At 34.4% G+C, this 13,746-nt stretch overlaps 1 protein-coding gene across 4 annotated transcripts in view; it reads left to right on the forward strand.

The window, feature by feature from the left end:
• epha3 (eph receptor A3) overlaps positions 1 to 13,746 on the forward strand; it is a 165,725-nt gene that overhangs the window by 16,396 nt on the left and 135,583 nt on the right. For all 4 annotated transcript variants that reach the window (NM_001365172.1, XM_009304577.5, XM_073912301.1 and 1 more), the window contains 1 exon segment: positions 2,563 to 3,220. In NM_001365172.1, coding sequence (NP_001352101.1) covers positions 2,563 to 3,220 — 658 coding nt within the window.

A 13,746-nucleotide genomic window follows, 5' to 3' on the forward strand; every position in this document is an offset into this window, starting at 1 on the left:
CATCCCATCCAGATGCTCATTTTCTCTGGAGGATCTCCTGTGTACCCATAAGTATGTCTTTTCCTCTATGCCTTCTCCAACATCCAAGCGCTTAAACTCTAAGGGAGTCCTTGCAAACAGTATTTGCATTACTTTTGTTCATTATAATGAAGAAAGCTAGATTTGACAAGGAAAAGCCTTGTGCACCTATACAGGAAATGACCATATGATACCAGCAAAAGCCAGCAATATATGTCAGTCTTCACTAACTAATGCAATTCCATTGTAATACGAGTGAGAGGAGGATTATAATTTTATTACATATCTGTCTGAAACATAAGCTCTGCTGCACTTTATCCACAAGTGCCAGGGAATCTATTAGTTTAAAGTACCAGTTGGCCTGTGTACATACTGAGTGGACACAGGAGGGAGTTGGGCTGCTGCCCTGCCAAATGTACCAACTGCTGATTTCCTCGTTTCTCTGCTGCTTTCCTTGCTGGAGGGGGATTACTATTGTAAAGTGATATTCGGAGAAACCTAAAGTCATCTTCAGTCTACCCATCGAGTGTTAAGTTGCAAAGCGCAGGCCTGACGTCTCCCGCTGTGGAGAAGGAAATACAGATTGGTGTCCAATCGCAGCCTGGCACTCGCTGAGAAATCAATGCGGCCTTTAAAAACTGCTGTCCGTAAAAAGAGATATCCAGACAGGGCTTTTATAGAGTTTTACAGTTTTTTCCTTTTCTATAACCGAGTGCTATGCATTATAAAGTAGAGTTATTTGAAGAAGATTGGCCTGTGCTTGTGATGATGTCATTGATGGCTGCAGACAGTCCATGTAATACACTATTCTCGAGTGTGTGTGATTTACACATTGTATAGGACGTGTAATTTATTTTGGCAGTCACGGTTTCAGAACAGTCATTGGCTATACAGTTTGATAATGCGACACAGTCCAGGCACCTGGACTTGATTTGGAGCATCAGCTATGCTGGTGAAGAAAAGTTGGCTCAGTTACTAACTTTGAGATAAATGACCAGCTGAAAGTCTATTGATTTATTTCACTTTGCATCATATTTGTTCACTTTACAACCACATAAACACAATATCTGAAGCATTGCTCCATTGTTCAATAATCATAACACCTTATTTAGATCCTGTCTTATCACCAGGCCCACAGAATGCTGTATGGCAAAAAATCAGCCTTTTGCTTGTTTAATTATTAAATAACTGATTGAGACTACCATAGTAACCCAACTGAAAAAATAAATAAATAAATAAATAAATAAAAATAAAAAATCTATTTAAAATGAACTCTGGTATTCTGGAAATAAGATGCAAATGCAAATTGCCATTTTTTGTTTGTTTGTTTGTTTGTTTGTTTATTTTCTCTTAATTTTCTGCTTTGACTTTTCAAGTTTTAGGTTTATTCAGTTATTTAATCTGTGTAAACTTCTTTAAACAATTCACAAGTTTCTTTTAACCAAATACTGGTACAGCTCAATCCCTTTTGACTTTTTTTAATTATAGATTTTCACTTGGATTTATATGGTAAAATAAAAACAAACAAACAAACATACAAACAACACATTATAGCACAACTTTTTTAAATTTAATTTAATTTAATTTAATTTAATTTAATTTAATTTAATTTAATTTAATTTAATTTAATTTAATTTAATTTAATTTAATTTAATTTAATTTAATTTAATTTCAAGCGTTTATTGTTATTAAATCACTTATGCTAGTGTATTTTTTGCAGGCCTTTTACCAAACACAAACCTCAAACAAGTGCAGTTGTGTCTCTTTGTGTGTGTATGAGTGTGTGTATATGGGTGTATGCGTGCAAGCATGCTTTTTCCCTTCTAGCACCAATTATGCAATTTTTTAAAAATTGCATTAAAATGTGTGATGGAATTCTAGCTGTCAATGAGTTCAGTCTGATTATTTCACCAAAGGCTGCGTGTCTATGAACAATGTGATGTGAAACAATACATAAATTCTATTGTTCTTAACAACCTAACAAAAAGAAACTATTTGGGGGTGTTTCATTAAGCACATTTCACAGTTAAAACACAAACAGGCAATTCTTCAGTCTGAGGGCACACTTCTGTTGTGACGGGTAACCAACAGCACACAGCCACTCCAGAGGCTCTGTCTCACTCAACCAAGGGCTTTTATAAATGTCAGCCTGACAGAGAGCCACATACTACTCCATTATTGTAACAGAAAACAGTTCCTCTCTGTTCATCATTTATTCTGCTCCGTGTATGTTAAACCTCAAGACTTCTAGCACTGTTGTGACTTCAGACACCCCTAGTGACAAAAAGAAATTATTTGTCAGGCTCGCTTTACAAAGGAGAGAACTCAGAACTCCGGAAGGCTCGTTGATTATGTCCGACATTAATTATACAAACAGGGGAGATATTAATTTGAAACTATTCATTATTCCAAATGGGTTTGGGAAATAAATAGCCCTGCAGTTCAGGTGTTTTACATTCGTCTCGGTTCTGTTGAAATGTAGGAGTACAGTAGCCGTTGGCTTTCCCCAGAATAGATTTGATTAACTTCTTTCTCTTTTTGCAGTGGGAGGAAATTAGCGGCGTGGATGAGCACTACACACCCATCCGGACTTTCCAGGTGTGCAACGTGATGGAATACAGCCAGAACAATTGGTTGAGGACCAACTGGATTCCTCGTAATTCTGCACAGAAGATCTATGTGGAGCTCAAGTTTACCCTAAGAGATTGCAATAGTATTCCCATGGTCCTGACCTGCAAAGAAACATTCAACTTACACTATCTGGAGACAGAAGAAGACCAGGGAAATAAGTTCCGTGAGCACCAGTTTTCCAAAATAGATACAATCGCCGCAGATGAGAGCTTTACTCAGATGGACCTAGGTGACCGCATTCTGAAGTTAAACACAGAGGTCCGTGAGGTGGGGCCCATGACTAAGAAGGGCTTCTACCTGGCTTTCCAGGACGTGGGAGCCTGTGTGGCCCTAGTGTCGGTGCGGGTGTACTTTAAAAAATGCCCTTTCACAGTGAGGAACCTGGCTATGTTTCCTGACACGGTTCCTACAGACTCTCAGTCACTGGTGGAAGTTAGGGGCTCCTGCGTCAACAATTCCAAGGAGGAGGATCCACCAAAAATGTACTGCAGTACCGAGGGAGAGTGGCTGGTGCCTATTGGGAAATGCCTGTGCAACATAGGTTACGAGGAGCGGGGAGTCGCTTGCCAAGGTACAGTTTTTCTCTCACACTCACACTTTTATCCTTACAGTGCCTTTTTCATTTCACGGCCCATTTTCTTCCTTTCATCAGTGTAATGTACTCGCACCGGCTCTGTAGACAGCAGCTCTAAATGGGACAACTGAGTGTGTCCCTAGAAAACCATTCATTTGTTTATGCTGCTCATTGTCTGTAATAGCGGAGCGTTTGGCTCAGGAATGGAAATGTTTCTAAACTCCATGGCGAGTTGAGTATCTGTCCCGCGCTCAGAGTGCAAATGGATTTTTCCCAGATACGGACACACCTCTGATCTGTCAGAGGTGCTCTGGAGAGAGGAATATGAGAGCTCTGTGCAACTAAGGACAGAGCAGATCTGTGATGCAGACCCCCTCAAAGGGCAGCTTGAAGCAGTTAGGCTTGTGAAACACTTCTCTGCATCACCTCATCAGACTCACAAATAGATGTCCGTTAGTCATTGAAGAGGAATAAGTGCGTGTGTGTTTGATGTGAAGTATGTGAGACTTCCATAGCTTTGTGAACTTTTTTCTTTAGAGTCTAAAGTCACAGATTATTTTCATGTACTTATATTTAAACATTTTAAACTGCTGTAAAGATCTTTTTTTCTTTGTCGCATATTCGATTCAGAGCGTCAGATTGAATATTGTTTGGGTTTAAATGCAAATGAAAGAGCAGCCAAAGGTTTTGTTGCAGAAACACGCCTGTTTTTTGTCTTTACATTTATATTTTTTATATTATTGGTTCAATCTAGATAGACTTCTTGAACCATTTCATAGATAAAACACCTTACTATCAAGACAGCATACTTACGAAAAAATTGCATTATACCTTTATGGTATGTATTACTATTCTAAGGTATTACACAGTAGGTAGAGTATACCACATTTTATTTAGGGGTACTAATATGACCCTTTTAAGGGTAAACTATTTATCATTAAAATAAAATATAATTGCAGTTCAAAACTTTTTTGTTTGTTTATTTTTTTAAGCTTTTTGAATACTATTTTTTATATGCTCTTTGTGGTAACCTTTTAATTTTAGACTAGAATATTTCCTAAATATACAGGACAATACATTGAGTAACCTATTGCATTTGTATGTTTCAGTACATTTTGTTCATTCCCTGATGGTTGGGTTTTGGACAGGGTGCAAATTATACATTGACAATCAGGGATGTCAATTTTGTTTAGTTATGTTCGGTATAACTCAGTGAACTAAAGTTATCTATTAAATTCAATTACATTTAAGGCCCCATTTACAATGTCAGGTCATTCATTCATTCATTCATTCATTTTTTTTTCGGCTTAGTCCCTTTATTAATCTGGGGTCACAGTGGAATGAATCACCAACTTATCCAACACATGTTTTACGCAGCGGATGCTCTTCCAGCCGCAACCCATCTCTGGGAAACATCCATACACACTCATTCACATTCATACACTATGGACAATTTAGCCTACCCAATTTACCTGTACGCGAAGGCTGGGAGAATATCCAAACTTCACACAGAATTGCCAACTGACTCAGCCGAGGCTTGAACCAGCGACCTTCTTGCTGTGAGGCGACAGTATTACCTACTGCGTTGTCCACTTTTAGGTCTTGATGCACCATTCTGATTTGTTGCCTATACCTGAATCTATATATTTGCCTGTATGTTTACACGTTCTTTTAATTTTGATCCAATTCATGTGTTTACAATTGCCATAAAATTTACAATGTCTTGCATGCGTAAAGGCAGGTTCTAGCATCTGTACCACACTAGCCACGATGGTAGAAATTGTCTTGCTTTTAGCTCTGCGAAATATGCGAAGTTCACCCAACTTTATTTTGATTTTGAGGCGGAAAACGAGGGAAAGGGCCATTATTGCAACTTGCGCCTATGGTTTATTTATGGTGTTCTCCACCATCCAGAGGAGTTTGCGGGTATGAGAGATATCTCAGGTCTAGTGGGAGCAAATTTTGGCCATTGACTACTTTCCTCCTTCATGTTTCCTATGTTGTTGTTTACCGCATCGGCATCTCCACAAATGCTCTTTTATTAAATCTCTAACTTACCTGATTAAAAATGAAAGAAAAGAAAGTACAACTCACTAGCCTAACTACCTAACACAAAAACAGAGGTCAAAAGGTTTTACAAAGAAAATGGCATCAAACTCCTTACTATCCCAATATATACACTATTTACAATCTATTTACAAAAACAGGCAACCATATTTGAAGGACAATCCAAAATCAATGTCTGCAGGCAACAAAGGTCAAACAAGCCGGTGGAACAAAGTATCATAAACAAATCAAACACTAAAAACAAGCAGAACTCACAATTCTCAATATAATCTCAGAAGTCACACAAAACAAACAGTACTCACAAATCTCAACATTCCCAGTCCTAACACATCCTAAAACTCTGCACTATACCACATTCAAACATTTCAACAAACACAAGCAAGTGACCAAAAACTTCTTTCTGTTTTATGGCGACTAACTCATTAAAAGCATTATCGCCACCTACTGTACCAAATCTTACTCCGATGATGGGTCTGAATATTAGAAAGGGCAACAAAAAGAAAGGAGGAGTATGAAGTGGTGTCATGTGTCATGGCTTTTTAAAACACTGTAGGCCAATCAGGAACAAGCAAGCTGGAAGTGGCTATTTAGGTGTGTTCTAAGCAAAACAGATAAAAAACAGATGAGACAATACAAACATATGATTGTAACAATGACCCCGGATTAATAAAGGGACTAAACCGACAAGAAAATGAATGAATGAATGAATGAATGAATGAATGAATGAATGAATGAATGAAGGAGGCCTGAAACCAATCTCTGAATATCCGAATGCATGCATTTTTTTTTCGAGTTTACACGGTCATAGAACAGATATATGACACATATGACCAAAAAATAGGAACTGGGTCACATTTAACTTGCAGTGTAAACGGGTCCTATTTTACTAATCAAACTTTTGTTTTCAGTGTTTTAAGGGATGTGTGGTTTTCAATGATATTTGTGATTATTAAATAAATGGTGCATTCCTGCATCTATTAATGGATACCCATGAAATACTGCACATGTTTTTTATTTTAATGTTTAACTTCTATGTGAGCAAGTATTTAATAAAATGCAAACTATGCATCACGTTTGATGGAGGCCTACAGTTGCACTGTCTTTTGGTGCTCTAGATTTGCTGCTAAATTTATATTTTTGGGCACAAACATGCATTCACAATGGTATAAACCATTACAGGAGTGGTCAAATGTATTTACTTGATCTGTTATTTAATTAGTAAAATTTATTTAAAATACAGATCAAAGCAAACTATTTCTTAACTATTAAAGGGCAGACCCCCGTACATCTTTTTATTTTTTTATTATTATTATTATTTTATTTTATTTTTTTTGCTCTTCAGGGGGGATCAAGCGTTAGTTAGGGGGGACCCTCAGTCAGACCCTCCCCAAACCCCCTGTAATTTGCACCCTGGTTTAGGGGTGAGTTTTTGTGTTTTAAGGAAATGATTTAAAACCATATTTGTATTTTTTTTTTTCTGATGCACTGAAACAATGCAGAGATGCTCACAAACACAATTTATTAGGAGACAAGCCCTTGAGAGAAATGATCATGGATCCTCAGAAATTTGAATGTGATCAATATCTAGTTGTAGACTGTTTAGTAATAGGTTATTAATCTCAAATAGCACAATAAACTTTACTGTGAAATTGTGCTTTTCCATTTTGTCTGATGACTGTATGTGTATGTTTTGCTGTGGTTGAGCTAATAATACATTGGCTTTGCTTGAGTTCTTCAGTTCTACCGATGATATAATTTGAGTTAAGACATCTCCCTGGTGAAATCACTTCTGCTCTTCGGAAAATGCTCAGTCTATCCTTTGTTCTCCAGTACTACCCAGAGATGTTTCACTATTTTTTTTATTTTTTTATCCAGCTGTACTCTTATTGATGTGCGAGAATCCCTGATTGCCAGCTTGAGTTCTGTTAGACGTCTGTGTTTGTGTGTGTATTCATGTGTCTGTTATGGAACGCTATATGTGGAACAGCTGCAAAATGGGTCATGAGGGTGTTTACATGGAGACGCATCTGAAATTCGCATGCCATAAGCAAAGTGATGAGGAAAACATGATTACTCTTTCCCCTGCTATAAAAAATAGCAAATTAGCCATACAAATTATAAGCTGAACAAGACCTCTTGTTCAAGCATTGTTTTATTAGCTGTGTAATTGGAGGAAAGTAGTTAAATCATTAAGGTCTGTGACCTCTGACCTGGTGCTTTAATTTAAGGGATGACACCAGTCCCTTTGAAGATCAAAGATCTTTCACCACTGATTATCTTTACTTGGAATTGTGTCTGTTAAAAGACTAATTAAGTCGCAGACCAAGGTTATTATAGTTTCACATTTTTAATTAGTATCAGTTTTAATATGGTTTTGTAAATTTGCTATTCATTTCAGTTTAGTTTAAATTAGTTTCTTTAATGGTTTTGTTAGATTAATTTAAACTTTATTTTGTAAACACATTTCTAGTAAGTTTTTATATATTTATTTTCTGTTTTGGATACTATTAGAATTATAGAGTTTAATATACAGTTAAAATCATAACTATTAGCCCTCCTATGAAATTTTTCTTCTTTTACAATTATTTCCCAAGTGTTGCCTAATGAAGAGATTTATTTTTCAACACATTATTAAACATAATAGTTGTAATAACTAATTTGTAATAACTAAATTATTGTGTCATGGTCAGAAAAGTAGTTTCAGAAAAGTCAGGTGGTGTCAGTGGTGTCAGGTGGTCAGAAAAGTGGTGTCATGGTCAATGTATCATACATACATTGAATTTTTTGCTCCCCTTAGATTTTTTATTTATTTTTTAAACATTTCCCAAATTATGTTTAACAGGCCAAGGACATTTTCACAGCATGTTTGATAATATATATTTTTTTTCTTTTGGAAAAAGTCTTATTTGTTTTTTGAGTAGAATAAAAGCAGTTATTATTTTTTAAACACCATTTTAAGGCCAAAATTATTAGCCCCTTTAAGCTATTTTTTTCTGATAGACTACAGAACAGACCATCATTATACAATAACTTGCCTAATTACCCTGATTTGCCTAGTTTACCCAATTACGTTAAGCCTTTAAATGTCATGTTAAGCTCTATAGAAGTGTCTTGAAAAATATCTAGTTAAACATTATTTACTGTCATCATGGCAAAGATAAAATAAATCAGTTATTAGAACTACTATGTTTAGAAATATGTTGAAAAAATATTCTCTCCGTAAAACAGAAATTGGGTAAAAAATATATAGGAGGTCTACTAATTCTGACTTCATCTCTCTCTCTCTCTCTCTCTCTCTCTCTCTCTCTCTCTCTCTCTCTCTCTATATATATATATATATATATATATATTTATATATATATATATATATATATATATATATATATATATATATATATATATATATATATATATATATATATATATATATATATATGTTAGAAGTTATTATTAGTCAAAAAAGCTATTAGTTAAAAATGCTAAATGTTAATACGCGTCACTCATGGATTTAGTGGCACATGACACACTATTATACATACATTGTACATTTATTTTATATTAACTTTAAAAATTTAATAAATATCACTGTTAAACATACATGAAAATTATATATTAATCATTATTAAACATTAGAACTGATTACTGGATTTAAATGTTAATGATTATCATTAACCAATTCATTTCTATTAGATTGGATTCTTTTCTATGGTCGATGCTGTGGACTCGCTTCTCTTGGATTGGATTTCTATTGGATTGGATTTAAATGAATAGTTATTTACTAACCAATTTATTTCTACAGTATATTATTTTTTACCCTAAATACATATGAATATTATTACATTACAACAATATTAGAATAATACAAATAAATAATTTGAGATATTTCAGTTGTAAAATTAAATCATAAAAATAGAAAAGACATATATGACAGGAACTAATGATTGGGTTTAAATTATTAAAATAATTAAATACTATAAATATATTAACATTACACAAAATCAAATTTTACAAAGGATTTCGTTTTTAGAATTGGACCCTATCGAAACGTCCCTCATTAATATTCCTAAGCAGACACTATTTGTTTCCTAATTCCTTATTCATCAAATGTGATTTATATGAAACATATGTGATTTTGGCGTTTCTCGTTTTACCCCATAAGTGGAATGAAACGTGGGATCAGCCAAAACACGGTGAAACTGAATACAAATGCTGATGTCTGAGGCCTGACCATACATTTCAAATAGTTGTGCATGGTCATGCATTTTTGCTGGCTAGTTTTCTAGCCTGTGGTTTGGCAGGAGCTGTGTAGGACTGATGCCTCTGAAGGTGACTGCTCGATACAATTTATCAATCCAAACACTCATTTGTGGCGTGTAGAACCAGACGCCTGTCAAGTGATTCAGTGTGTCTCTAAGACGTAAATGATAATGACAGGGCAATGGGAGGTCTGCGATAAATACACAGATGAGTGAATGAACTAATGACTGAGTAAGTTGTTAAGTGATTGAATGAATGATCAAGTGATGAAATAAAAGAAAATATATGGATAAATGCAAGAATACATTTTTACATTTTTTAGAACTTGAATTTAAATAATTTTTTAATTAGTGCTTGTTTTTTTAACTAAACTGTTAACTATTAAAAACATCATTTAAAATAAGATTTAAAAAAATAAGTGTAATAAATGATAAATATTAAATTGAAAAAAAATGTTTATGCATGTAGAAAAAAAGCTTATGTTGAATCACAAATATTAACAAAAAACAAACTAAATAAATAAATAAATAAATACATTTAAAACATAAAAAAATACAACATAAAAGTCTACTTTTCCTTCTCCTTATCACCATGTAATGGAAATGGTCATGTCAAGAGCTTTGCATTAAGAGGGTGATTCACCATCACCTTCTGTTTTCTGAAGAGTTGTGTGAATGTTTAGATATATTTGACAATCTCTTATTAGTTTCAGTGCTGCCTAATGGACACTAATAAGGGCTTATATTACGGAGCATGACAGCTGCTGCATCGCACACTCTTGTGCAGGGAAAGGGTCTAAGTCACAAATCTCTCGGCAGACCTGCTGTGCGAACGGATTGATTACGGCAGGGAGCTTTGAGTGTGACTCTGACAGAGATATTTTGAGGTGCGCAGACCTCCATTTCAACACTTCAAGTGTGGATGAGTCATATAGCGGGTTTTGATGCTTCACTGAGGGAGTGCCTCTTAAATAATTAATAGCCTTTTGTCTTTATGGAGTACAACTGCATGCGGTTTTCTGAGTTATGCCTTTGTAAATGTTTGGATAGAAAGTTTTGTTTGAGACACAGATGAGTTCAAACTTTCTGTAAAGTTTAGGCATTGGGTTACAATATCGGACCTACAGTGGAATAGTATACATGCTATGCAATTCATCTGAGATGTTTTTGAGGCTTGATATGAGGAACTGGCCAGTTTTGTAGCCCTATTAGAGCTGCATAATGAATCAAAATAAAACATTATGGCTTGATGTGATTATCAAACTGCAATGGCTGTGATTTTTATTTTTATTGTTTTCAGCTCTCGAATCAGCGTTTTCATTTTCATTGAGCGGCTTGTTTAACCAAATTGTCCAATCCAGATAACAGCAAACAGACAATTTATAGCATATTTTGGTCTTAAAGCTAATATCAATTTAGTTTTGCCATTTGTATTATTATTGTGAAATGCTTCAATAGTAAAAAAAATTCAAAAATGGGTAAATAAGTACTGTAGCATATTGTTGTGTTATTTACATATCTTCAACACATTATTAAGCATTGCTGTTTAGTTATCTAGTGCTATTTTGGTTTATATGAATTAAAATATAATAGAAAAACATTCTCTGTTTTTATTAAAACTGTGCGGCAAACATGATTTAAAATATGATTATATTAGTTACATTTTAATGACCTTGTTAAATAATTTCAGAGAGTATACAGTCAACATTTAAGTGAATCAAAAAGGCTTTCAAAATTGTCCTAAGACAAGTTTTTGGTTAACTTTTGGCTGAAAGGTCCATATGATGACCCACTTGATATGATGACTATATATAATGTGACTTTGTTCTTTAATATTTTGGCATATCTAAGGGAGTTAGAAACTTAAAGAAAAAGTTTACCCTCTAAAAAATCAGAGATTTTTTTTTTTACTTGTTATGAGGTACTGGGCATTTTTTTTAGCCCTAATATAGCTGCATCATAAATCGAAATTAAACATTAGGGCTTGATGTGATTATCAAACTGCACTGGCTGTGATTATTATTATTATTATTTTTTTAGCTCTTGGGTTTTTTAGTTCTTGAGTTTTCATTGCCTCTGAGCAGCTTGTTTAACCAAATTGTGCAGTCCAACTAACAGCAAACAGATAATTTATAGCATATTTTGGTCTTAAAGCTAATAGCAATTTAGTTTTGCCATTTTTGTCATCATTGTAAAATGCTTCAGTAGTAGACAAACATCCACTAATGGGCAACTAAGTAGTACTGAAACATATTGTTATGTTATTTGCATATCTTCAACACATCATTAAGCATTGCTGTTTAGTTACGTAGCTCTATTTTGGTTTATATGAATTAAATTATTATTACAATTGAAAAACATACTCCATTTTCATTAAAACTGTGTGGAAAACATGATTTAAAAATGTATTATATTTATATAGTTACAATTTAATGACCCTGTTAAATAATTTCAGAGCATATACAGTAGTCAACATTATATTACACAAGTTTATAACACAAGGTTCATATGATGAACCACTTCATATACATATACTGTATTTAATGTAACATTGTTCTTATATATTTTGTCAATTTTTAGGAAGTTAGAACCTTAAAGAGATTGTTCACTCCCCTAAAAATGTGAAATTTATTCACTATTTACTCACATTCAAGTGGTTCCTAAACTTTGTGAGTTTCTTTCTTTCGTCATAAGATTTCCAATATTTTTTTAAACATCTTATTTGGTGTTTAGAAGAAGAAAGAAACTCATAAAGCATTGAAACAAAAGGTGAGTAAATTATGACATCATTTTCATTTCTGGGTGAACTATCCCTGCGTACCTGTGATATTTTAAAGTGATTTTCATTCAAAATGCAAATGAATGCATATGCGCGTGTGGGTGTGCGCTTGTGTGTGAATGAATGTGTTAATATGTGTGAACTTGTGTTGAGAAGTGATATATTTCCCACAGATGAATCGGAGGTTAGTTTAATTATCAGCATCAGTAGAGCCGCAGACCTAGAGGTGATTCTTAAGTGGATTTTCACATGTTCATTATCGCTAACAGAAAGGCTCCACTGTAACGGTGTCAGCACTAAGTGTGTGGAAATATTGCACCACATCATAGCCTATGCATTGTTGTTTGCACATTTTTCATCTGAGTTTTGCTGCGTATGGTTGCCGCGCCACACTATTTAGTTAAATTGATCCAGGATTGAAAATTACATCCCATTATGATAATGTAATAGAGCAAGTGAACAATCTAAAATCTGTGTGAAATTGTTCTAACCATAATTTGATCTTAGAACAGCAAATAAATGGAGCATTTGAGCCGGATGTCTGTCTGTTTTGCGAAGCTTCCCATGTTCGCAGCTGCCACGGGGCTCCTTTGAGAGTGCCAATGGTTTACATTCCGGCTGGATTTACCAAGATATACAATCCCTGTGCTCTCTATCCCTGATTAGTTATCAGATCTTATTAATGCGGCGGCAGAAAGTGCAATGGGTTATTTTAACAAGCCCTCAAAGCTGGATGGAAACCTCTGAGCCAAAAGTGCTGGATTAAATACAGCCTGACGGATACTATTCTTGGTTCTTTAGACAGATTTGGGGTTTGATAAGGCTTATTGATGCACCACCTCAAAGCAGCTGTACTTCTTGTCTGGCTGTAATTCTGCTGGTGCCCCTCACTTTGAAAAAAAGAAAAGAAAAGAAAAAAATAAAAAATATATATAGTTTTTTTCATTGTTTTTTGTAGGTGGTTAAACAGTGCAGCATTGGCGGTTCTTGGGGGTTGGAGAGGGGGAGTCTGGCCCCCATCTGGCCCTCTAAATTTGGAACCGCAGAATAATGCAGCAGTGAAAACTGCATTTTTACAAAAACTACATGAAGATTGTTTTTAACCTGACCAAACAACATGTGGTTAACAATGTTTTTAAACCACATCTCTAGAAAACATCGATGACAGAGCCTGACTAGTTTGTGTTTGCAGATCTGGGTGGAAAACAGAAAACAATACCAATATATTGCTTTCCACATCTGACCACTGTAATAACTTTAACCCTCTACTGCACGCATATATATAGAGGGGTAAAGTTATTAAATTAAATATATATATATATATATATATATATATATATATATATATATATATATATATATATATATATATATATATATATATATATATACAAAGTACCGGGTCCATGACGTCATCGACT

This window comes from Danio rerio, chromosome 9 (genome assembly GCF_049306965.1).
Source record: "Danio rerio strain Tuebingen ecotype United States chromosome 9, GRCz12tu, whole genome shotgun sequence".
Classification (NCBI taxonomy): domain Eukaryota; kingdom Metazoa; phylum Chordata; class Actinopteri; order Cypriniformes; family Danionidae; genus Danio; species Danio rerio.